Genomic DNA, 26,379 nt, shown 5'->3' with positions numbered 1-26,379 from the left:
GTTAGGCGAAATTTGGGTAGAGGGCTTTTTTGGCGTTCGGGAGGTCATTATTCTAATTAACCTGTTCATATTTTTAATAAAGCTTTGAGAATTACCCACGGGGCCACAGCTTTCTCGACTTTGTCGGAATACAAAAATAACCCCCTAATGACTTAATTCATCGCCGAAAAGTTGAAAAGGGTGCCATCCTTAATTTTTCAAATGCATTGGGATGGATATGAGCATTCGTGATGCTTGGCATCGCCTTTAGCGTCACACTTTGACAGCCTGGAAGGAATGAAACCATCATGTTTCTGCTTTCTCACGTGAAGCCATTGTACAGTGACGAATCCTCGATCGTCGCTTGTTGGATGGGACACTTTAGGCTCTTTTTCGGTGGTCTAAAGCGTATAAAAAATAGTGTTTCTATTTTGATACTTTCATGAGGACATGTGTGCTCGCTACCCGCTTGCGAAAGGGAGACCTATACCGAAGAACAACCTAAACGTGAATAGTCGAAAGGCGAAAAGCAGCGCGAGTCTGTCATGTGTGTTCTCTGTTTTGGAGATGTGACCGATTTCGAATACCTTGTACTACGATGCGAGAGAACGGTCAGCTATCCCTATACCTCAAAAAAAAAAAAAGCAAACGAAAGAAATAAGCAGCGCGAAACATGTGCGGTCGGCGCTAGTGTGAGGGCTGGGCGTGATGGCTGAGGCATGAAGGCTGAGGCGAGAGTAGCAAGGTAACAAACTATTTATTAAAGAACATAGCGAAGCGCGCCAAAACCGTGACCGTCCGTCGCGGCGGCGGTAGCGAACCTGACCCCTCCCTCGCTTGGGCTTGATGTTGAGTCGGCGTAGCAGCGCTGTAGGTGGCGCTAGTGATAAGATAGGCGGCACATGCGGGCGCTCACATCCCACCCCAGTCTGACTGACCAAGTCTCTTGGTCAACTGCTTCTGCACACTGTCACACGCACGATAACACACTCACACACATGTGCGGAAACGCTGCAATTTCACTCGAGCACAAAGCCGTCGAGGTGGCTCGGTAGACATCGAGTGCGTTGAGGCCGTTGAGGCTGTTGCTGCTCTGTAGAGGCGACAACATTTGCTCCTGAGGCAGGCGTGGGCTCTGCATTGACGGCGGGCTGTTGCTCGGTCACTGGAGAAACTGGTGGTACATAAGGCTTAAGCTGGGACACGTGCACCGTTCGTGGTTGATTAACCAAACGAGATGTCAAGCATGACACACGTAAAGCCCTAAATGTGGATGGTGTAAGCTGCTCGATGAGGCGGTAAACACCATTGAAGCGAGGTGCCATTTTCTCATTGGCAACCGGAGCCTGTCGTCTCACCCAGACCAGATCACCGACGGTAAAGGTGTGAGAACGGTGGCTGCGGTCGTAGCGCTCTTTGCGTGCACTTTGAGCTGCTTCAGAATTGGCGGCTGCTTCGGAGCGCTGCACTGTTGTGTCGAGGATGCGCTCGGCAAGAGCGGAGTGCTGGAACGGACGATGTTGTTGGAGTGGAATCTTCGGTACGTAGCCATAGAGAAGCTGAAATGGCGTAAAGTTCGTGCTGGCATTCATGGACGTGTTTACTGCAAATGCTGCCTCTTGAAGTTTGGTAGGCCATGACAGTGGTTCCATTGCACAGATCTTGCGGAGAGCTGCCAGGAGAGTTCCATTGCTCCTCTCGACTAAGCCATTGCCCTCAGGACGATAGGCAGTTGTGAAATGGAGCTCCACTGAATGAAGACTCATGAAGCGCTTGAACTCATTGGATTCGAAGGCTGAGCCATGGTCCGAGAGGCAGTGGTCTGGCGTGCCGTAAATGTAGAACACATTGTGCAAATGCTTGATAACGTCGCCCGTAGACGTGGACGAAACTGCTGCGGGCACGATATAGCGGGTGGCAAAATCAACGACGTTGAGAATGTAGCGCTTTGAGTTGATGGGTGGCATGGTTACATGGTCGATTGCTATGCTGGAAAATGGAATGTCCGTGGTAGGCATTCTTCCAAAAAGACCTACACTGCGCGAGGTAGGGCGATTGAACTGCTGGCAGCACTGGCAGGATGACACATATCTCTCCACTGATCGGTCCATGTCAGGCCACCAATAACGATCCTGGACCTTGAGCAACGTACGCTTTGTGTCAAAGTGCCCTGCACCATCGTGTAATGCTTGTAGAATGGCAGGACGCAGTTTGGACGGAGCTACGACTGCATACGTTCCCGATGGCAGTCGGCGGTATAAGATGTCATCTAGCTTGGTGAACTCGGCTGGATCTTCTTCATTGGCTAGGCGTGAAAAAATCGCAGCGCACTCGGAATCTTCTTGCTGCATCGTAGCCAGCGACTGCGAAGACTGTGTGACAGCACATGCCAAACGAGACAAGTGGTCGGCTACAACATTTTGGCGTCCTGGCTGATGTCGCACGGTGAAATCGAACTCTACTAAGTCCATGAGCATAGAAGTGAACCGACGAGATGGCCGCACGTTGGACGTTAAGCAGGCAACAGTCCAGTTGTCTGTGACCAGAGAGAATTTTCTGCCTAAGAGGTATTGACGGAACTTCACGGTGATTGCCCAGTGAACGGCGATACACTCCCATACATTGCTGTGCAGTTTGCGTTCCTCCAACGTAAGTCCACGGCTGGCGTAGGCAATGACACATTCTCTGGTGTCTTGGATTTGCGATAACACTGCTCCAATGGCTTCCTGCGAAGCGTCTGTGGTTAGCGTTGTGGCTGCCATGGGGTCGAAGTGCGCCAAAAGGGGAGGCTGGGTGAGGGCGGCCCGGATAGTCTGAAAGGCCTGCTCACATTCAGAGCTCCAAACAAACGTGGGCGCCTTGATAAGTGCCTGCAAAGGGGCGACCACTTTCGCAAAGCCCTTAATAAAACGACGATAGAAGCTTGCTGTTTGCACCCAGGACAGCACTTGTTTCTGGTTTCGCGGAACTGGGATGCGACACATGGCTGTAGCTTTATCAGGATCTGGGAGCTGGCCCTGACTGGAAATAATAAAGCCCAGAAACCTAACTGAGGGTTGGCCAAAAGAGCACTTTTCCAACGAAGCCTTCAGTCCATTGGCCTGCAGCAATTGCAACACCTCCCGCAGGATGCTTGCAAACGTGGAAAATGACTCAGCATAAACAAGGACGTCATCAAGATAGGCACGGACTCCACATCTCTCAGGCCTAGGCTGCAGATCTTGGAACACTATTTGCATAATTCTCTGGAAAGTGGACGGAGCGTTTTTCAGTCCAAATGGCATGCGTGTCCACATGTATGTGCCGTGATGAGTAATGAATGCTGTCTTCTCGTAGTCCTGTGGGCGTAAACTCACTTGCCAGTAGGCACATTTCAGGTCCAGGGTAGCAAAGTATGCGCAACCTGATATGTCCTGAATGATGTCATCTACCAAGGGCAACGGGTGCACTACTGTGATGGTGCGTTCATTCAAAGGTTTATAGTTCACACACAAGCGCTTTTTTTCTCCACGGGTCACCACAACAACCGGAAAGGCCCACGGGCCAGAAGCCGGGAGTATTATACCTTGATGGAGCAACTTTTTCACCTGATTTTCCAGGAACTGCCTGTCTTCTGTAGCGTACCGGTATGGGCTCCGACTGTACGGTAAAGCATCAGGTAGCAGGTCAATACGGTGCTGCATACCAGTGAAGTGGCCAAGATCATCATCATGGCGAGCAAAAACGGTGTTGTGCTCGGCCAGTATACCTTTTATAACTGACCGCTGCGTGAGGGTGAGCTGGCTGCCAACGCGAGCCGGTGGAATGTCAGGATGAATGTGCACGAGCGCCGTGTCGGAAGCGGCGAAGTTTGACGCTAGAGGAGGGCTACTTGAGGGCAACGTTTGGGCTGCTAACGCTTGCCATGGTGGCTGCTCTGGCAACGGCAACGGATCACGTTGTAGGCAGTCTTTGGAACTGGGCCTGGTTTCAGGAAAAAGGACGGACCTTGGTGGGATCACAGCATTTGCCATTCTTGGGACTAGCTTTTGGTTTGCGGTAACGGTGATATTCGTGGCTGTATGCTGCAACTGCGCTGGTTTCGGCGGCTCGAATATAAGGCGTGCTTGTGCTGCTGAGAACCAGTCCTCACCTATAATGAGGGGAAGTACATTATCTTCCAAAACAGCAGCTTCAACCACTCCTGTGGCTGGACCAATGGATATCTTCAAAAATGCAGCACCAACAGGTAGCACTGTGCTTCCTCCTACCACCACGAGTGGAGGCTCGGTCCATGGGATGATCATGCTTGCAGGCACACGAGCTTTAGATATTAATGTCACCTTGGACCCAGAGTCAGGAAACGCTTCACATTCACCGACTCCACTGAGAGTTGCGTTGAAGAAGGGGCATTGTTGCTGTGAGCCGTCAAGTGTAACGGGTGCACTGTGCAGTGCTGGAGGCTGCTGTGTCTTTGGCATGGTTGGAGGCGCTGATGATGATAAGCGGCTGGTGCGCGTAGGGCACTTGGATGCCAGATGACCCAAGGCATGACATTGGTAGCAGACAGCTTGAGACAGGTCTTGACCACTACGAAAAGCTGGAGCGCCGTACTGTGCCGAAATAGCTGCATAAGTAGCTTCTTGTTGCTCGGTGGGCAGCTCTGAAATGCGCGTTTTTGGTGTGGCCCCTCGGGAGGACTGTGGTGTCGATTGTTCTGAGCGAGGCTGCTGTCGCTCTGCGGGCTTAGCGGCACGAAAGGGTTGCGTCGGCGGCAACACAGAAATGGCAAATGGTGACGGGCTTGCTTTGGCGTGCAGATGTTGCGCACTCTTGTCGAGGCTAGTGCAGGTAGAAATAACTCAGCTACCGTGGGAGGCCGGTTGGCTGCTATGGCGGCGAGGATGTGTTGTTCCCGTAAACCATGCAGCAGGTAGTCAATCTTTTGGGCCTCCGAGAGGTGAACGGGGCAACGCTCAATGATCTTCAACTTGGCAAAGGCATATTGGTGCAAGCTTTCGGACGGGGCCTGGGTTACCCTCATGACCTGCTCTTGCCACTCGATGAGGGACAATTCTGTACAAAATGTGTCTTTCAGGGCGGCACTCCACGTGGCCCAGGTGCTGTACTGGTTGCCGAACGCGAGATGCCAGTCTCGCGCCGTGCCTTTCAGCTTGCTAGCTGCGATCAGGCGTGTGGTGGCGTCGTCCCACGAGGCGAGCTGCTGTACTCGTCGCACGTCGTCAAGCCATGTATTGACACTGTGGCTGTGCAAACCAGCAAATTGCGGAATGGACGATGACAGGTCTGGCAGTGTCGTCACCGTTGTTGCAGGGCGAGGTAGCTGCTGGAACAGCATGGCGAGGCTCTGCAGAGTGGCTGGGTCCAGCGTTAAAGGCGCCGCAGCGGTCGAGGCGGATTCATTCGTTTCAACCGAGGGGGTAGCTTCACGCTGCTGCTGAATGTCGGCTTGCAAACGCTGAAAGAGCTCCTCTTTCGAACCCGTGATGTCCAGCTGTCGGCGGGCCAATTCTTCGCGTATGAGGTCGACGCCGAGGCGCGACATGGTCACCGGGTCGAGATTCTGCCACACAATTCCCGGCATGGCGTTGCGCCGAGCCGGCTACACGCTGACGTTTACGCACGAAGCACACTCTTACTCAGTGAGTCCACCAGCAAGCGCACGCAGGCGCGCACATGGAAGCGAGCGGACGGCGGGAAATGCTCTGGCGGTGACAAAGAAAGGAATGGCGGAACGGCTGTCGCGGGGCGAAGGCTGGCTCGCTTGCTTACTGATGCGCTTGCATTCTTGCGTGGCTGAGTGGCTGCACAAAGGCTCGGGCGTCGACTGCGCCAGATGTGAGGGCTGGGCGTGATGGCTGAGGCATGAAGGCTGAGGCGAGAGTAGCAAGGTAACAAACTATTTATTAAAGAACATAGCGAAGCGCGCCAAAACCGTGACCGTCCGTCGCGGCGGCGGTAGCGAACCTGACCCCTCCCTCGCTTGGGCTTGATGTTGAGTCGGCGTAGCAGCGCTGTAGGTGGCGCTAGTGATAAGATAGGCGGCACATGCGGGCGCTCACACTAGCAGTCGACAAACTGACATTGAACGACACATCTGGTTGAGTATTTATTGTGCCGCGAATGAGTATTTCTTGTACTCGCTGCGCTTCGAGTATTCGCTGCGCTTCGAGCCTATTTCCCGCTCATTTCGGCATGCAACAGTGTCATTAAAGAACGAACCTATATATTTTCAGTGGAGGAGCCAAAAACCAAATACAACGCACATTATGAAAGCCAACACCCCCTTCATTTTATAATTTCGAACCTTGTGGCAAGGTACTCGTGGAAAAGATACCATATGTCTGTTCTTCGGCTGATACACATGGTTCTGATGTGCCAAGCTTCTGCTGCAAATGTCTCAGCCTGTTGGAGGCGCAACTTATTTGTGGCGTCATCGTAGAGCTATATTATAGTGCCTAGAACATACAGTATATTCTAGGCACTATAGCTATATAGTCCCCCGACTGCCGCCTCCCTGGACCGCAGCAAGCTTGGACAAAAATAAAGCTTTGTCTATACATATATATATATATATATATATATATATATATATATATATATATATATATATATATATATATATATATATATATATATATATATATATATATATATATATATATATATATATTGTAGGACAGTAAATAGATCTAATAACACTTGGAGCGAAATTGCATGAACTTAGCTTATCGTAATCTCCAACATTACAATGTCTGTAAGTAATATACTCACCCATTCTGAGAACTGCATTGCGTTTATTGTCTCCGTAACACATCGAGAACCAACCTTTATGATTACGAGACTTAGCACACTAAATATATCTGAAGTAACGTTCTTACTCTCAGAATTGTTTGCTTATTAAAAACTGATCTTAGAAATGTTTGGTACTTTCGTAAGGACAATTTAACAGCATATATATAATGATGGCAGTCTTGTGATAACAGTAACTCCTTAAGAAAAAATAAATAAAAGCCAATTTTTGGCCCTTTGGTTTTGCTTCGAGTATTAAATGAGTGTCTGGATCCACCACTGATCTTAGTGTGATCACGGCAGTGTCCAGACAAGAGACGACATTGAATGCAATGTTTGGTCGGTTCAAGATGTTCCAGTCCCTGCCCACACGAACAGAACGAAAACGTGGAGTTCATGCGGGAGCGCAAAATAAAAGGCAAGGCGCAATACTCCACCGATTCCTCCTGCGCGACATGCACCGTGCAGGCGCTCCGATTGACCGCAGCGCCCCCTGCGCAAGCATCCGTTGCGCGGACGCGGCCTTGCATGGGGACGGCGCGGAGACGGCAGACTAGCCAGTATATTCTAGGGACCGTAGTGCTAGCCATAGAGTTTCCATGGTGCTAGCCACCGCCAGCAGTGCGACAGCCATATTGCCATATTGCCCCGGCGCAATGATGATGATAGTCTTCGCAGCGTCATCTCTTGGTCGGATACTTTAGTTCACAACGCCACCGCTACACTTATTTCCGTTGCACTGTTAAAGGTACAGTTTCCCTTCTGTAAATGGTAGTATAAGTGTTCTGTGCCATAACTGCCACAGACCCTGAAGGTATGGTACACTGCACCTCATATGAAGTAACACGAAGGCTTTTCGAGCATGCGCAGCGTGGTAGCGTGGATGATATGAGGCTTATTCTCAGCAAAGAATGCGGCAACGACGTCGAGCAGGCCGCGCTCTCCTTACGAACGATAACTCATGGGAAGCGTGGTGACACGTTGGCTCATATTGCGTGTAGATGCGGTTCTCTGAACATACTCCGGTAAGAGTCGACCGAGACGAGGAGCGGCGACAACTGACATATTACTTCTGTTGCAGATTCCTCTGCGAAGAAGTTCACTGTCGGCTGCTCCTTGAAAGCCAGAACTATGACGGCAAAAGGCCGTTACACGAAGCTGCCCAGCTGTCTCAACTTGACATCGTGCAGTTTCTCATTGATCAAGGATGCCAGATAGATCCTCTGAAAAGGGCCGACTGGTGAGATGGCTGTTGTATATGCCCGGATCGTTTTTATTGCACGTAGACCATTGTGCGTCTGCTACCGAGGGTTTACTTTTGTGTTTGGCTGTGGCTAGGGTTACGTCCAGACGTAGTCACCGCTATCGTTAAGTTAGGTGATGACTCTGCCGCCGGCGCCGCGTCCAGGTTGTGTTCGCCGCCTTGGCTCTCCTTCGGCTGCGACAGGTGGCGTTAACAGGCGGAGGCTGCTAGAGTCACTAGAAAAACTTCAGAGTATCGCATCTGTTTTCCGCGCGCCGCCGCCGACGCGACTGGCTTACTCGCATCACGTGACCTCTCGCCGCCATATCCCTTCCAAGCGCTTTGGGTACAGGCGCGTTGAATGCAGAGCGCGGCAATCACCTCTCTGTAACCATTTAATGGCTAATAAATGTTTTGACCTACCTACCTAGCAGTACAGCGGTCCCTAGAAGTACTTCATCGCTTTTTTAAACGCGTCGTGCAGATGCCAGAGAGTAGCTCGCCAGTAACCGAACGTTGCTGGCGAGCTACTCTGGGAATTTCGCATATTTTTGCCTTCCGTGTGGGAAACATTAAAGTCAAAGAGCGTCGTTGTGCGTGGCTGCATAGTTGGCCGCGGAATGAATTCCTTTCTGTAGCGATCTACACAAGCTTTGCTGGAAAAGCTCTCATGCCACAGGATACTTCGCCTTTTCTGTTCGCTATGTTCAGCGATATTGATAAGTACATATACACACCTTTCTATTTGCTCGGCTGTTTATATCTCGATCTGTTGAACAGATTGTGCATGCATTTCGAGTTATAAGCGTGTCGCGCACGAGAGCGAAATCGAAGACTTATTAAAATAATAACTGTTTACTGTATACCTTGAAGGCAATTGTCGCATGATCATTTGCCACTGCGCAAACCTGAAGCATGGAACTCTGTTGATAAACTTGGTACAAGGCAATGTTTTAAGCGTATTTTTTTTTTTTTAATGTTGCTAATGCTGCATTGCGCCGAGCATACCCACAATACTGTTTAGTGGGTGAGAAATGGTCACAGCAAAAAAAAAAAAAAAATCGGCTTATCCTCGCACGCATTGAGGGAATCGATTTCATGCGAGCCCCTGATCTATATACATACTGCGTTGCAGTAGCATGCGCGTTAACAAGTTTCGGGATGTGCTATTTCTGATCAAAATAACATAAAGCACTGCGCCGAGTAAGTTTTAACAAGAGTGCATTACGGAAAAATAAAGTTGAAATTAAAAGCAGTGCAGAAACCGAACCCCAGCTGTTTACGCGCTGGCAACGCAAAAAAAAGCTTTGTCGGAACACAGCAAATTATTTGCAAATGCACTGCAACGTTGGGAATATTAAAGAGACAAAAAATAGGAAATGAAACAACCGAGTAGTGACGTCAATCATTTTCGATGGCCTCTTTTCTACCTATCTGTCAGGAAATGACAACGTATTCGCAAAATAAGATGCACCTTACCTACCGCACGCCGATTCGCCCGTGCGTTCGGCTGCTGGCGTTCCAAACCGAGGCAAATACTTCGCGCACAACTTCCACTTACCGTACACACCACTTCTATTACAGATAACACCCAGCTGAACAGCAAGCATGGTGCGCAAGTATGGTATGCGTCAGCGATCAGTCGAAAGACGCAATGCTGAATGTTCGCGATGTTCGATAAGGTTCTCGAATGCGCTATGAAGTGAACCTGAACACCGACTGCAAAGCTAGCGCATACAGTCAACATTCACCAAGTGTCAAAGTAAATGGCATCTCGCACGGTCATTACGCTAATGCAACTATACAGCTCCGGACCTTGCGAACACACCCGGCCGTGAAACGAAAAGAGACCGATGAAACCACGAAGAGAGTTCGCGAGCACATGGCAACATTCGCCGCACGTTTCATTAGTTACACCGCTTACCGCGCAGTCGATTCATAACTGTCGATGACTCGAAATCACTTCTGATATCCTTTTGAAGAAACACACACACACATATTGAAGTTACGCCGAGCGTAACACGGCATCGAGGCGAAAAGATCGGTCACTTCTCAACACAAGGTAGTAACGCGCCGGACGGTCCGGAAGGGAAATGGCCGCCGCCGCCCAATGTTGCCCGCGTGCAGCCTACCTTTGCGGTACTCTGAAATTTTCCAGTGACTCTAGAGGCTGCTAGAGTCACTGGAAAAATTTCAGAGTATCGCATCGGTTTTCCGTGCACCGCCGCCGACGCGATTGGCTTACTCGCATCACGTGACCTCTCGCCGCCATATCCTTTCCAAGCGCTTTGGGCGCAGGCGCGTTCAATGCAGAGCGTGGCAGGACATTTAGCAGTACCACGGTCCCCAGAAGTACTTCGTCGCTTCTTTTAGCGTGTCATGCAGACAGGGGCGTAAGCAGACATTTTTTTCGGGGGGGGGGTGCACGGGCCCGGTGTGCCACCCCCTGGCTACGTCACTGCATGCAGATGCCAGAAGATGCTCACCATCAATCGAACGTTACTGGTGAGCTACTCTGGGAATCTCGTTTGCCGTGTGGGAAAAAATTCATGTCAAAGAGCGCCGTTCTACGTGGCTGCATAGTTGGCCTGAACGAATTCGCCCCCCTCAAATAACACACCTTCCTGCAGTGAACAACACTAACATTGCTGGAAAAGATCTTATGCGACAGGATACTTCACCTTTTCGGTTCGCTATGGTCAGCGATATTGAAAACTACATAACTTTCTATTTGCTCGGCTGTTTATATCTCGATATGTTGAATAGATTACGCATGCTATCCGAGTTATAAGCGTGTCACGCACGAGAGCGAAATCGAAGATTTATTAAAATAATAACTGTTTACTGGTATACCTTGAAGGCAATTGTGGCATGATCTTTGGCATTGCACAAAACATAAGCGTGGAACTCTGTTGATAAACTTGGTATAAGACAATGTTATCAAGTGTATTTTTAAATTTGTTGCAAAAAAATTCTGCTAATGCTGCATTGCACCGAGCGTACCCTTAAAATACTGAATAGTTGGTGAGAAATGGTCACAGCAAAAAAAAAAAAAAAAAAAAAAAAAAGCAGATACCACGCATTGAGGGAGTCGATTTTATGCGAGTCCTAGGTCTATATACATACTGTGTTGCAGTAGCATGCGCTTTAAAAATTCCGGGATGTGCTATTTCTGATCAAAAGAACATAAAGCACCGTGCCGAGGAAGTTTTAATAAGAGTGCATTATGGAAAAAAAAGTGCAGCAGTGCAGAAACCAAACCCCAGCTGTTTACACGCTGGCAACGCCAAAAAAAGAACTGTTTGTCGGAACACAGCAAAATATTTGCAAATTCATTGCAACGTTGGGAATATTAAGGAGACAAGAAATAGGAAATGAAACAATTAAGTAGTGATGTCAATCATTTTGATGGCCTATTTTCTACGTATCGTAAGATCAGATGGTGATCGGATCGTAAGATCACCTTACCTACCGCACACCGATTCGCCCGTGCGTTCGGCTGCTGGCGTTCCGAATCAAGACGTTGCGCACAACTTCCAATTACAGTACACACACAACTTCTGTTAGACATATCAACCAGTTGAACAGCAAGCACGGTGCGCAAGCAAGCTATGCGTCAGCGATCAGTCGAAGGACGCAATGTTGAATGTCCTCGATGTTGTTTGATAACTTTCTTGAGTGCAGTGAACCTGAACACCGACTGCAAAGCTAGCGCAAACAGTCAAGATTCACCAAATGTCGATAGTAAATGGCATCTCGCACGATGTCACTGCGCTAATGCAACTATGTTTACAGATCCGGACCTAGTGAACACGCCTGGGCGTGACACGAAAAGAGACCGATGAAGCCATGAAGAGAGTTTGCGAGCACATGGCAACACTCGCCGTACGTTTCATTAGTTACACCGCTAACCGCGCAGTTGATCCATACCTGTCGATGACTCGAAATCACTTCTAATATCCTCTTGAAGAAACAACACACACATAATGCCGTTCTGCCGAGCGTAACATGGCACTGAGGCTAAAAGATCGGTCACTTCTCAACACACGCTAGCAATGCGCCGGACGGTCTGGAAGGGACATGGCCGCCGCCACCCAATGTTGCCTGCATGCAGCCTACCTTTGCGGTACTCTGATTTTTTCAGTGACTCTAGAGGCTGCGAAAGGTGGCAGGCGGAGGTTGGACGGTGCAGGAGCAGCGTACAAAGCAATAAGTTTTCTTTTTGTTCTCTTCCTTTTTTCCTTTTTTTGTTTCTATATGCTCGTTGTGTTGTTGGGGTGTAGGGATAAATGATGTAAGAACTATATTTTGCGGTTTAGTGCATCTTTGGCAGTAATGTTGACCACGTGGTGAACGGGGTAGGGGTAGGCGGCAGTTTTAAAACCCGTAGTAGGGTGTTTGAGTGCGCCTGTTTAGTTATATTAACGGTTTTAGACTGAACTTGTGTGTTCTGTTCGTGGTCGGGCGGGGCGATGGTTAAAGCGGACTGGTGAAAAACCACAGGCGCCAGTGATCTCGTGTAGTGCGGGGGAATGCACGTGCTGGTGCTAACCTAGATGAGACGGGCCTCACAGTCTAGCCGACGCTGAGGAGGCGAGCTTCGAGTGCAGCTGTGTGAGAAAGTGAAGGTGGCCGTGCAGCGCATGGAAGCTTGCATTGAGGAGCTAAAGGGGGAGCTGAAGGTGGAGCTGAGAAGCAGAGAATTGAGCTCCAAGCGCAGCTCGGAGAGGCACGTGAGGTGGGGATGCTACCGCCAGCCTAGTAGAACAAATGGAGGCCGATCTAAGGAAGGAACGGGAAAGGCGGGCTGAGCTCGAAGAGCGCGGTAAAGGCGCTTATGGTGCTTGACTCTGGTCCCGAGCAGTATGAGGCGAAAGCAACGGACAACACGGAATCCCAGGCAGAAACAGGTAAGAAAGGGGACCTAGGGGCTGCAGTGGCACATGTAGGAACAGGCGACAGCAGGAGAAAAAGCTACAGCGATGTAGCGCGGCAGTCTTCCGGCGGGGCAAAGCAAGGAGCACCGGCAGCGGGCTCGTTATCGCGAGTCGGCGACACTCAGCGAACGGGAGATCAGCGGGTGCGAACAAGATCACAGCAATCAGCAAGCCGGAAGCGAACGACTGGACCGTAGAAGGGTCCTAGTGGTGGGGGACTCCAATGTAGCCAGAGTCGAGCAGGGCGTCCTTACGACAGTGGAAGGCAGACAGGAGGGTAAAAGTGGAGGCCCAGTCAGGAAAGTGCATGACCGATGCAGCGCCAAAGCACAGGAATTGGTAGGGGACAGCATGGAGGGTGAAAACCTCGTCATTCATGCTGGTCTCAACGATGTCCTGAAGGGAAAGAGCCAGAACCTTCAGAGGACAGTTAGAGGATGGGGTGCGTAAGCTTCGAGAAGTCCTGAGGGTGTGCATGTGACCATATGCACCATCCCAGACGTCTGGGGGCAGTCTGGCGGTATGGAAAGGAGGGTGGTAGAGGCTAACTGTGTCTCAGAGTTATGAGCCGGCAGCTCTGCTACAGCGTAATGGAGGTAAACAAAGACGTGTACGAGCCCGGCTTCCGCCGTTTGCACAGATGGCATTCATTACAGTGGTGCCACGGGCAGGAGGGTAGGTAATAGGATGGGTCGCCAAGCCACAGCTTTTTTAGGGGGACCCAGTGCCCTGAGGCCACCAGTGGACAGATACGATTTCAAAGTGCACCAATATCCAAGACACGTAGAGTCCGGGGGAGAAGAAATCGACGTAGGCAGGGCGAGCAAATTCAGATGTAGGTATATTAACATGCAGGGTGGCAGGAATAGGTTGAAGTGGGGAGAGATAGAAGAGCACTAAGAGAGGAGAAGCTGATGGTATATGGGTTTGTAGAAACACATATTAGGGACATGGAACAACCTCCTAACAATCCGGACTACGCATGGGAATATTGTAATAGAACAGAAGGCAGCAGAAATGGGGGTGGTATTGGGGCATTCATTCATAAAAGTACAGACTGGCAAAGGGTCAAGCAGGAGTGCAAGGAACATTTATGGCTAAAAGGGAAAGTGGCAGGGCAATACTCCTGGGTTTTGTATACTTGTGGACAGGAGCAAAAGCCAGAGAGGAAAACCAAGAAATGGTGCAGTGCATAGAAAAGGACATTGATGAACTAGGAGAAGAGTGCGAGATAATTATATTAGGAGATATGAATGCGCACATAGAAGATATGGATGGATATACTGACCCAACAGGCAGAATGCTAATGGATATGTGTGAAAGGCATGACTTAATCATTTGCAACAGTACCAAGAAGTGCGAAGGGCAGATAACATGGGAGGTGGGAAGGCTGCAGTCGACGATAGATTACGCACTGATGTCACATAGGATGTATGATAGGCTAAGGGTGATGAACATAGATGAATATGGTTCCAGAAGCTTGGGTAGTGATCACAAACGTATCAAGCTGAGTTTTGGAAGAGAAATGAAAATAGGAAGGAGGCAATATGAGCAACCACAGGGTAATATTTATTCAGAAAGGCAAATAGAAATAGCAACTAAAGAGATTGAGAAAGTAATCACCGAGGATACTAAAACAGTGTGGACGTACACAAATCTAACTAGACTGTTTGAGTTGGAGCTTGCTAAGGTACGAGCCAAATCAACCGGGAAAAGGAGACACAAACCCAAGAGCTGGTGGGATGAGGAAGTAAGAGAGCCATAGTAAGACGTCAGGAAGCCTCCAGAGAACACAGGCATGCTAAACAGAGGGGTGAACCGGAAGATGATGTCGAAAGAAAATGGGCGGAACTTTTTGAGCTGCAGAAGGGAAGCTTCCAATCTGATCAATGAAAAGATTAGAAGAAAGGGGGCCCAATGGATGGCGGAAGTAAACAAAAAGGATAGAAAGGCAGCTGCAAAGTTTTGGAACCATCTCAATTCTCTGAGTAATAAGACAAGCATGGAACAGGTTTATAACTACAGTTCAAGGGGTTAGGCTAGAAGGGGATGAGGCAATGGAATTTATAAGAACAATGATGACAGAAAAATTTAAACAAGGAAGCGATGCATGCACCCTAACGGATGAGGATAGACCAATTAGCGCAGTGGCTCCACTGGGACAACGAAGTGGGAAAGGGCAGAGAAGAGGGTTCCTAATAGCACATCAACAGGCCCTGACGGCATCCCAATTATCTAAAAGAAATTAGGTCCAAACTCTAAGCAAACATTAAGAGAAGCACGAGCAAAGCAATAATGGATGGTGAAGCCCCCATGGGTGGAAACTAAGCCGGATGAGCATGATCTATAAAGGAAAGGGGGACAAGCTGATATAAACAACTACCGTCCTATAAGAGTGACATCAGTAGTTTACAGGCTGGTGATGCAGATCGTAAAGGAAAGACTACAGACATGGGTGGAGAATGAGGGGGTGCTGGGAGAACTACAAAATGGGTTCCGTAAACGAAGGAGGTTGGAGGATAATCTGTTCTCATTGACGCAGTGTATTGAAATAGCGGAAAAAGAACACAGGCCCCTGTGGCTGGAATTTCCAGGTATCAAGGGAGCTTACGATAGTGTGATTGATTCAAGAAGACTTGTGGGAATACTGGACACACTAGATGTGGAAGATGGAATAACTAATCTTTTAAAGGACATCTATAAAAGTAACAGGGTAGTTATAAAATGGGAAAAACAGGTATCCGAACCTATAGAGATACAACGCGGGCTTCGACAGGGGTGTCCCTTGTCACCTCTGTTATTTATTGTATCTACAAGGATTAGAAGCTAAATTAGAGGGGAGTAGACTCGGCTTCAGCCTCTCTTTTGCCAAGCAAGGAAAACACGTTGAACAGTCATTACCGGCATTGATGTATGCAGATGATATAGTATAATGGCCGACAACAAGGAAGATCTGCAGGGATTGATAGACATCTGCGGTAATGAAGGAGATAGGTTAAATTTGAAGTTCAGTAGGGAAAAATCGGCAATCATGATTCTTAATGATAATGAAGGCAGTGAGCATAAGATACAGGAAGTCACGCTGGAGATAGTGGATAAATACAAATATCTGGGCGTATGGATAAACAACGGGGATGAGTACCTAAGGGAGCACGAAAGATACGTAATGACTAAGGGCAACAGGAATGCAGCTGTAATGAAAAATAGGGCACTGTGGAACTACAATAGGTATGACGTTGTGAGAGGGATTTGGAAAGGGGTAATGGTCCCAGGTTTGACGTTCGGCAATGCGGTCTTGTGCATGAGATCAGAGGTTCAAGCAAGATTGGAAATTAAACAACGTGGCATAGGTAGGCTTGCTTTGGGAGCACACGGGAATACCCAAATCAGGGGGTACAGGGTGACATGGGATGGACATCGTTCGAGGGCAGGGAGGCTAGCAGCAAGATAGAATTTGAGGAGCGATTGAGAAAAATGGGAGAGGAGCGTTGGGCTAGGAAAGTTTTCAGCTACTTGTACATGAAGAATGTTGATACTAAATGGAGGAAGCGAACTCGAAAATTGTCAAGCAAGTATTTAGACAACAGCAGAATACCAAGCCAAAAGGAAACATCGGTTAAGAAGGTGAAGGAAACAGAGAGGGACATGTGGAAAATGGGGATGCTTACGAAATCATCACTGGAGACCTACCGAACTTTCAAGCAGGAAATTGCAAAAGAAAAGATCTACGATAATTCTCGGGGTAGTTCTCTGCTGTTTGAGGCCAGGACGGGAGTATTGCGGACCAAGACGTACCGAGCCAAATACGAAGGCACAGACACGTTATGTAGTGCGTGTGGAGAGGAGGAGGAAACGGCTGAACATTTGATAATGTTCTGTAAAGGGCTTCACCCTACAGTCCAAGATAATGGCGCGGAATTTTCAAAGCATTGGGGTTTAGGGACAGTGAAGGCAAAATAGACTTTAAACGAGTAGAAATAACCAGGAGGAGGCTAACCGATTGGTGGATACAATCAAGGCACGAGTGAATGCAATCCTTCAGTACATCATGATAGTACTTTATGGCTAGGTGGCGTGAGCCGCCGCCCGATCTAAAGGGCACAGCCGTTATACATCCATCCATCCATCCATCCATCATAGAGAGTGACTCTAGAGGTTCATAAGGAGAGGAGGCTCATTGGGGAAAGGCGCCGATCCGCGCGTAGTAGGTTATTGCTGCGGACCCTCGCTTGTTTATTACGTTCGATATACTTATGCACATAGATGTGAATAAATTGGTACACTGAGATTCTGCAGTAACGAAATTGATTTTTAATTGTGTCGGAAGATTATTTCCCAACAGCGTTCTTGTCATATAAATGTTCCGACAGCAGCAAACGTTCGTCTGGAGAGCGGTCGCATTTTGACGCGACCGCGTTAAAGAGCTCGTTTCGCTGAAATTCCGGTGTCGGTGGCGTCGGCGTCTTTGGTTCTGAGCAAAAAAGCAGCGTTGGCCGTGAGTGAAAATTCGAGGTAGCTGCTATAAAGATAGCAACTCGAAGAATAGCAGCTCGAAGGCATTTGCGATTTGGCTTAACTTGAGGCAGTCTCCATCAAAGAGCGAAGGCACGCTAGCGATAAGGAAGGCGATAGTGTGCGTGCGTGCTCGTGTGTGCGCGTGTGTGTATTGCGAGTGTGTGCTTGCGCGCGTGTGTGTGAGCCTGTGTATGTGTGTGAGCGTGCAAGTGTGCCTGCGTGTGTTAGTACATGTGTGCATTTGCGTGCGTGCGTATGTGTGCGCGTCTGTGTGCATGTGCGTGTGTGCATTGGTGTGCCTGCGTGTGTGTGTGTGCATTTACGTGCGTGCGTGCGTGCGTCGTGTGCATTTGCGTGTGTGAATTTGTGTGCGCGCGCGTGCATGTGTGTGCGTATTTGTGTGTATCGCGTGTGTGCGTGCGCGCGTGTGTCGGCGTGTGTGTGAGTGCATGTGCGTGCGCATGTGTAAGGACATGTGCGTGCGCATGTGTAAGGACATGTGCGTGCGCATGTGTAAGGACATGTGCGTGCGCGTGGGTATTTGCGTGCGTGCATGCGTATGTGTGCGTGTCTGTATGCATGTGCGTTTGTGTGCGTGCGCGTGTCTGCGTGTGTGTGAGTGCATGTGCCTGCGTGTGTGTGTGCATTTACGTGCGTGCGTGCGTATGTGTGCGCGTCTGTGTGCATGTGCGTGTGTGCATTTTTGTGCGTGCGCGTGCATGTGTGTGCGGTTTGTGTGTATCGCGTGTGTGCGTGCGAGCGCGTGTGTCTGTGTGAGTGCATGTGTGCGTGCGCGTGTGTAAGGACATATGCGTGCGCGTGTGTGCATTTGCGTGCGTGCGTATGTGAGCCTGTATGTATGTGCGTGAGCGTGCGTGTGTGCGTATTGGTGTGTGGTGTGAGTGCATGCGTGCGTGCGTGTGAGGATGTGTGCGTGCGTATGTGTGTGCATTTGTGTGTGTGCGTGTTTGTGTGTGTGTGTGCGTGTGGATATCGCTGTTGCGCTCTAGTTGCTTAGCAAACTGAACGAAAAAAAAAACTTCGTCAGACAAGTTTCAACCAATGTATCATGAAACTTACACGCGTTCTATTAAGAACTTCAATTGACACGCGACCCCTGCCAGTTTTGCGTTTAGCATCTCGCATTTGCTGCATTTTGGCCTCTGGCAATGTCGGCTGCATGATATGGTGTGAAGAACTTCATTGGGTCTCGAAGGTCAACCCTTGGTTAACACGGACCGCGCCCATGTTGGGACTGTCGGGCTAATCAAAGAGCACAAAGGGGACGTCGCCAAAGCCACCCATGCCACACATTCCAAGAGCGAACTCGTCGAACACTGCTGGACGACGGGGCATGCCTTCGACTTCAGTAATGCGACGACGCTGGCTGGAGCAAAGGTGGGGCAAGAGAAAGCTTCTCGAGTCGTGGTTCATCTGCCGTGACAGGTCGGCGTGCAACAGCAACCGTGGCCCCCTACCGGATGTGTACAGAGACATACGAGACTAGAGAAAGACTGGGTGACCTCCGCTCATTCGGTGCCAGTTCATACTGAAGATGCCACCTGCATAGGTGGCAAAACGTCTGTGTAGTTTTTTGTTATATTTTGTTAAGTCGGAGTATCTATTTTAATCATGAACTCTCCCGGCTTTTGGAACATTTTTGAATCCGGGCTAATCCCGTCAGCCATACTTTGCGCCACTTTAGGAAGCCGCACCGACCTTGATGAGTGCTTATCAGACAGTGAAAGCGAGCGCACTACCTAAAGCACTTGTCTTTTGTGCAGCTCTTGTCCACAAATATGCATATTTTTTATTCTCTTCTGTCATTTCAAGACACCAAAAGGAAATATTATAGAATATAATCCTCTACAATAAGCAGGTCTAGTGGGGCGTGCTGGAACGTGAAGAATGATGTGCTGAAACAAGGGCTGAACGTGTACTTTATTCTGCCAAAAAGCTATGTGACAGATAAAAACTATATTACATGGTACTATATATGCTATAATGGACGATAAAATTTTGTAATATAAATTCACAAGGAAGAAAAATTTATATATTCTGCAACTTGGCAATAAAATTCATGATGAACAAAGCTTTGCTTGCTTTTTTTTCTCTTGAGCTTGTTTCTTCAAGTTTGTGCTTACGGCTTTGCAGTGCTGCCGCATTCTCGTTTGTATGTAATAGTGAGAATGTGCTATCACCTCTTCTTTGTGCTCAGCACATGGAAATGTTATGCTCTTTGTGTCTAGCACATGCTCCACCGTTTCCCAATATACAGACTGGCTTTCTGAATTTTTTGCAAAATATTCTTCAGCCGCTCTCAACAGCTCAACGAGCTTCGAGTTGGGGTGCAGCAGTCCACCTCACGGTCAGGTATTTTGGGCAGCCGTTGAAAATGCTAGGCACAACATCCGAAGAGAGCGTAGGTCTCTTTCGGGCATGCAACAGGACGTTTCCCTTGTACTCTGCATGATATGTTGCAGAGATCGCTTCTTCCGGGAAATGCTTCGCGCACACATGGTCAGCCGGCTCCAATACTCTGTCTACTCTCGGAATCGCCCGTCGTCACTTATCTAAGCACTCTGGTTCACGCGGAGCCTTGAAAAGCGACACACGCTCCGCACAAGTCCTATACCCCGAGTTGCAGTTCGGTACAAAACATGTTTTGCCCATTTCGAGGTGCAGCAGCGACAAGGCCATTAAAGGGTACTTGGCATCATACACAGCGTCGAGTTAAACGTGCACTCAATCACAATACACGAATTAGCAAAACAAATGCACTGACAGGGCTCACAGACACAGGGCAATGCGTTTATAAATCACAGAATGTCATGCACACAAAGCTTGCAGAAATCTTCCTTTGCGCGCGAATTTCAGAATGAGCGCCGCGCGAGCCCCTGAGACCCCTTACCGTAGCACCATCTCAACGCGCGCCGCGAAAACTACTCGTGGCTCAAGGTCATCGGCGAACACAATCTGCCCGTGCCCTCTCCTCAAGCGGAACGGCGAGTGTCAGCACCTAACTCTTTCTTACACCGTGGTCCAGAGTAAAGTCCCTAGATTTCCCTGTTGAAGAGCTGGGAAAAATCTAGGACTTCAGTCCAGATGTGTTTTCCACAAACGTGAGTACATTACTTTCCTGTTGCTCAGTGAAGGCCCTCTGTGCCCTTCGGGCACGGCACGGAAATCTAATCGTGGCTTCGCCCTCGCTTCGCGAGTGCGGCCATTGAGCGTTAGCGAAATGGCCGGTTGGCAGGGTCTCCGTCACGCGCTACTGGCCGCTGTCGCGGCCACGCGCTGTTTAGCCCACGCGCCTGCCCCGAAGGGGCAGGCGTGGGCGCACGTAACCCACGAGCCGCGTCGTGCTTCTCTGGCAACAAACTTCTGCAACACCTTCTGCGACAAAAAAAAAACTTCACGAGCAGCAAGGTTTGAACCACGTCCTCGCAGTTCCGAGCACGACACGTTAGCCGCTGTGCCACTGGGGCCCATCGGTTCGGTAGGTTTAACCAATGCCTCCTTAACTAGATGCTCGCCGCGTGGTCCGGTAACCCGGTTCCGCACCCTCTCCCTCTCTTTTCTCCGCGGTCAGGTCATGAGCGCCGCCTATAGTGCACGCCTGCGACGGATGCAATGGTATTTCTTCCTGTGGCGCTTAAAACGCCCGCGCTGTGTTAAAAGGGAATAGGAACACCTTACTTAATTACGTACTTAATTGCTTACTAACGGAGGTCACTGTGTTGCTGCCTCCAAGATTGCCATCACGCCTGTTACCGTCTCGGAGGTGCCAAACGCAGCGCGCGGCGGAACTGATGACGTCGTCTGCTGCGGTAAGCGTATTTCCGCTGCCGGCGGAAGTCGGTCAGGCTACGAGCGCTGCCTTACGGATTTTGTGGGGAACTGAGGGAACCACCGCCGCAATGGGAACGCGAGCGACGCGGCGGGCATCTAGTCAAGGAGGCATTGGTTTAACGGGCTGTATTTGTATTGTCACGCTGGACGTAACTTTTAAGGCTCGTTATTCTTACGTCCAGACGTAACTGCAATGGCTCCTACCATTATGTCTAGACGTAACGCTAGACACTGCCTTTGTGTTTACGCGTGCGCTGTGTTCTAGACAAGTGCTTAAATGTCTACTTTTCATTGTCGGACCATTTTTTAAAAATTCACATAGTTATTTCGCTGCACTGAATAAGAATAATAGCCGCGCACTGTGCACTTTTTTTCTGTTTGCTCGCAGGACGCCACTTATGTTGGCATGTACGAAGAATGACCTGGAAGTGGTTCAAGCACTGGTTGCAAGTGGTGCCAATACAAGACTACGAAATAAGGATGGTTGGACACCATTTCACATATCGTGCAGGTAACATGTTAGTCGCGCAGGTGTCCTTGGGAAAGTTGGTCCCTAATAAGCTTAAAGGGGCCCTGCAACACAAACTAAATGTCGTTTTTATCGCTTCTTCTGGAACTGTGGAATACACGATGTCATTGCGCAAGTGGCAGCGCGAAAAACGAAGCTGTTCTAATTTTATTTCAACAGAGAAACCACATTAGTTTCGGACTAGAGCAACACACAACGGCTATTTTTGTGATTGGAAGTACGTTTTATCACATGAGAGTGACGTCATTGGCTGGGCGTTTTGATTGGTTTGACGCAACAAGTCGCATGTAAAATTCATGTGGTCCCAGCTAGGCCACACTATTATGTGCTAAAAATTAAAAGCACTCCTTATACTTCCTCAGATACAAAAGAATTTCTGTTTTTATAATGAAATCTTGAAAACAATTACGAAACAACTCTAGGTGTCCTGCACAACTGCCACCAGGAGGAGATTCTACTGGTATGTATCCATCCATAAGCGCGGTGATTGAAACCAGCCTTTGACGTCAGTGGGAGAGCGAAATGCGAAAAGGAACGTTTTTGTCTCATTGTCTGCTGGGGTTTTGAAGTTTGAAGACTAATAACTTCTGTTACCTTGCACCAATTTCGATAATTCTTGTTGCGTTCATCTCAGTATTCAGCACTACACACACTCCAGCACTGCTTAATGCAGACGAAAAAATGTTGCAGGGCCCCTTTAACGCGTTGTGCCTGGTGAAATCTTGAAAAATGAAAATAAAAATGGGGTGGGGGACTGGTAAGAGACAGGAAGGAACCAACTGTTTCTTACAAATTAAACTTCCAGGCATGCACAGACGAGTGTATACATAGCTTTCACGTGACGTCACAGACAGGTTCTCTGCGCTGGTACCCCAACACGGCCCACAGTGACTATAATTTCATTAGAGAATGTCTGTGCAGAGGAGACCCACTTGTTCGGTCCCTGCGTTCTTTTGTGCTCTCCCCACTTTCTTTTGTTCGCCAGCCGCGCCAATGGGGAACACAAAGGAACGCGAGGTTTTGGGTATGAAAGATGCTCGGGGGCACCGGCACTAATCTGTTGGCCTGTTTCTTGCTCCGCACGTTCCAGCAAAAGCTTACGCAGAATCTCAACCAGCTGGTAGGCCAAGATGTCGGGCGCAGTTACGTCAATGCAAGCTATGTATACGTAGTACATTCATCATGTCGTGCTTATAAGCATAACAAAACACGTCATCACAAAGATATCTATTAAAAAAAATTCCGCAGATCCCACGCCTTGTGGGGACCGGTTTCATGTGAAGCAGTCAGCAAACACTTTTATGCTGTATTTTATGGCTTTGAGCGAAGTGTTAAGAGGTGGATCAATGTGTTTTTGTAAGTGTAGTAGTTTGTGTGCACATTTTTTTTATTTATTTAGAAATACTGCCAATCTCGTATGAGATCAAGGCAGGGAAAGGGGGGTTACAGCAACAGGACAATAAGAAAACGAAATCAATAACAGTCGCTCACAAAGTAAATAAAGTGATAACTTAAATAGTAATACATAGAAACAGCAACAGATTACAGTAGGTAGTACAACAATACGCAATAAATACATAAATACAAGCATAGTTAAATCACGTTATACAATATAAGGGCTATTCCAATAGAAACATAAGAGATAAGCAGAACACACTAGTGGAAAATGTTGTGGTCACAAATAAGTAAGGTGATAAAGTAACTAACCGTGCTAGTTAGTAAAGCCTCCTTGATTGTCGTGGAGAACCTGTCTAGTGAGAGAGTGTTAGCAATGATGGGTCAAGTTCATTCCAGTCTGTTATCGCTCTCGGGAATTAAGAGTATTTAAAGCAGTCAGATTGGTGCGTATATTCAGCTAGCGTTAGGAGTGTTTGTCACGTGTAGGTCTTGCTGTGTTTATCGAAATATGTAGTAGTGTCGATGTTTAGATGGTTGTGAAGGAGTTGATGCATGAATTTCAATCTCGCTACTTTGGCTCTATTTTCAAGGGTAAGAAGGCCAGGGGGTTTAGTAAATCCACATAATGCTTACAGGTGTTTAGCGAGTACCATGGTTCTCCGAAGAATGATGAAAAAGGCTTAGTGGCTGCTTCTCTACTTCACAAAAATTATGATGATTTATAGCGTAGTGGGTTCCTCACAAGTGAACTTGATTGGTTTCCAAGGAAGCCCATAGGCCCCCATGATCCATTCCTCAGGGTTTTAATAAAGTTCTTTTTCTCTCTCTCTCTTCTCACGTTAATGTATGTTATATAGCGTGGGGGAGAGTGAAATAACGACCGGGCATCAAACAATGCGAATTACGTAACTAGTGGGTCGTTAAAAGCTTCCAAACCATTACAAAGGGCTCAGCCATAAATTTTCGTCATCAGCCGCTGCATCAACAAAGTGCACATAATGCCTTACAGATGTGTAGTGGGTACCTGGCTTCTCCGCAGAATGACGAATAATGGCGTAGTGGGTGCTTCCCAACTTCACAAAAATCATGATTTATGGCGTAGTGGTACCTTGCTAGTGTACTTGTATTAGTAGCCCTAAGAGATTTTACAACGGGCTCTAGAAATGCCGCTCTTCCAGCTTTCGCGGGACTGTGCTGCGCTTTCCGCGCAGGCCTGGCGTTTTTTATCTTTGCATTTGTCGGGCAACGCTGCCGACGTCAGTTTTCTTAACACTTGCTTTAAATAACCAATGTCTGTTCTCGCCGTTCCTGGGTAGATATAAACTGTGAATCACCTGTGACGCATACCTGTACACTGCGGCCTGTGGTATGTGCTACACACGTCTGGAGTAAAGGGTTTGACGATGTAGGCGACAGGATTTTCGCGTTATTCAGGTCATGACCAGACAGTCATATTCGTCAAATCCTCTTACCCTCCCATGCCAATTTTGGTCGACACCAAATTAAGGCGATCACGAGGGCACCCAGACGTAAGCGGACAGACAGATAGACAGTGAGACAGACAGATAGAAACGCTCAAAGTGCCTTGGGTTCGCTAAGAAATGCTTCGCACTTACAAAGCACCTTTCCGAGGTGTGCAGCACAATTGATAATATCTGTCATCACTTTTCAGTCTGTGTGAATGATCTTTTTTTTACTCCGTTACAGATCCTGAGCTTTTAACAGCAGTAACGCAGTGCTTAGGTGAAAGTGGTGAAGCTGATTTTATTACCAGGGTAGAAATGCAGTTCCTAACTGGATGACTTTTTTAATGGTGAAGCTGTTCCTGCTTGGCATAAAGTGTGCAACCATGCCCGAAAACTATCATCACCATGAATGGGTATGTGCCACAGAATTTGGCCAAACCCACTACTCACCGCTACGGCATGGCCTGTAATAACCCTGAGAACGAGTACAGAGAGAATGGAAATAAATATATCAAGAAAGGAGCAAAATTCTTGCTGAAAAAAATATTTTTCACGAGGCAGGATTCGAACCAGCGTACCCTCATTCCGAAGGCGAGCGTCCTAACCACTCAGCTGTCCAGGCCCGCTAGCAGAGCATAGCATAGCCTTGTATAGTTAGTGTAGCAAAGTGGTGGGAAAGGGAAGTGAGCGTGAGGAGGAGAGATGTGATGGTGAGAAGGAGGGGAGAGAGAAGTGTAGCACAGGAAGAATGAGAAAGAGAGAAAGAAGTGAGAGAGAGCAAAAAAAGATAGAAAGAGGAAGCAAGAATCGCGTTGTCTAGCAACCAGAGATCGCACGACTGGCCGAGCTATGCATGCGCGGTAGCTGAGCCACACCCACCGACAGAGACAACATGCACTACCTCCGCTCTGTAGTGCATAGCCTGGCTGCACTGATCGTGTCCAGAGTAGTGAGGCATCTTAAGAACATGTATACTCCTGAAAAGGAAGCCACGCATCTCAAAGCCCCGCAGGGGCGTCTGCGCAAGCAGGCGTTTGGTGTGTAGCGACACCACGGACCCGAGCTAACGGGGGGGTTTCGACCTCCTCCCACGCCTAGCCGTGCGTGGCTTTGCCGTGTCCGGGGAAAAGGGGATCCTGGGGGTTGAGCCGACGCCGGGTGATTGGACCTTTAAGGCCCCCGGCAGAGGCAACACACCCTTTGGCCCGGCTTCACGTAGACGGCACCCTGGACTGACCCACCAGGGGAAATCGGCAGTCGCCTTTTCCTGTCTCTCTCTTCCTACACCTTCGCCTTTTGTCACTCGTTTTAATCTTTCCTGTCTTCTCCTCACTTCTGTTACTTCCGTTTTTCCTGGCGGCAAGGGTTAACCTTGTGTGGATCCAGTCTTGGCTCACCATATATGGTTATAGCGGTGGTGTACGGCTGGCGCTGGCAGGCTTGTCTTCGCATGTCTCCTGTCGCTCCCCTTGTTGGGCTCGGTGGGGGCGGTTGGCATCGTCGCCGAAACACAAACACATGCTATGTTAAGTTCATCTTTTTCGAAAACCGATCGTACCCTCAAAAGGGTACGCACCGAAGCATCCCTGCAGCTTTTCCCCAAGACCCACGAACATTTTCCAAAGTACCACGTTGTCCACAGCGAGCAGTCAGATGAAAAAGCCAGAA

At 48.6% G+C, this 26,379-nt stretch overlaps 3 protein-coding genes across 4 annotated transcripts; 1 reads left to right on the top strand and 2 right to left on the bottom strand.

Moving 5' to 3' along the window:
• Window positions 1-998: 998 nt before the first annotated feature.
• Window positions 999-1,946, bottom strand: LOC125756557 (uncharacterized). The gene has a single exon (XM_049411433.1). It carries the CDS (start codon window positions 1,944-1,946, stop codon window positions 999-1,001), a length of 948 nt encoding a protein of 315 aa, XP_049267390.1.
• A 2,351-nt stretch (window positions 1,947-4,297) lies between these two features.
• Window positions 4,298-6,037, bottom strand: LOC125756558 (uncharacterized). Its single transcript, XM_049411434.1, has one exon. It carries the CDS (start codon window positions 5,561-5,563, stop codon window positions 4,298-4,300), a length of 1,266 nt encoding a protein of 421 aa, XP_049267391.1. The 5' UTR covers window positions 5,564-6,037.
• A 1,489-nt stretch (window positions 6,038-7,526) lies between these two features.
• LOC119376524 (ankyrin repeat domain-containing protein 16-like) lies at window positions 7,527-25,302 on the top strand. Of its 2 annotated transcripts, none has more exons than XM_049411432.1 (4): window positions 7,527-7,796; window positions 7,853-8,011; window positions 21,707-21,829; window positions 23,881-23,986. In XM_049411432.1, the coding sequence occupies exons 1-4, from the start codon at window positions 7,588-7,590 to the stop codon at window positions 23,927-23,929; spliced, it is 540 nt and encodes a 179-aa protein (XP_049267389.1). In that variant the 5' UTR covers window positions 7,527-7,587; the 3' UTR covers window positions 23,930-23,986. The 2 variants fall into 2 exon arrangements, with proteins under 2 accessions (XP_049267389.1, XP_037502251.1); XM_037646323.2 differs by lacking the exon at window positions 23,881-23,986 and adding an exon at window positions 24,953-25,302 and having other exon boundaries at window positions 7,529-7,796.
• Window positions 25,303-26,379: the final 1,077 nt, after the last annotated feature.

Source organism: Rhipicephalus sanguineus, unplaced genomic scaffold (assembly GCF_013339695.2).
Source record: "Rhipicephalus sanguineus isolate Rsan-2018 unplaced genomic scaffold, BIME_Rsan_1.4 Seq12652, whole genome shotgun sequence".
In the NCBI taxonomy this organism is placed as follows: domain Eukaryota; kingdom Metazoa; phylum Arthropoda; class Arachnida; order Ixodida; family Ixodidae; genus Rhipicephalus; species Rhipicephalus sanguineus.
Note: the sequence above shows the minus strand (reverse complement) of the source record. Positions and strands in the feature narration are given on the sequence as shown.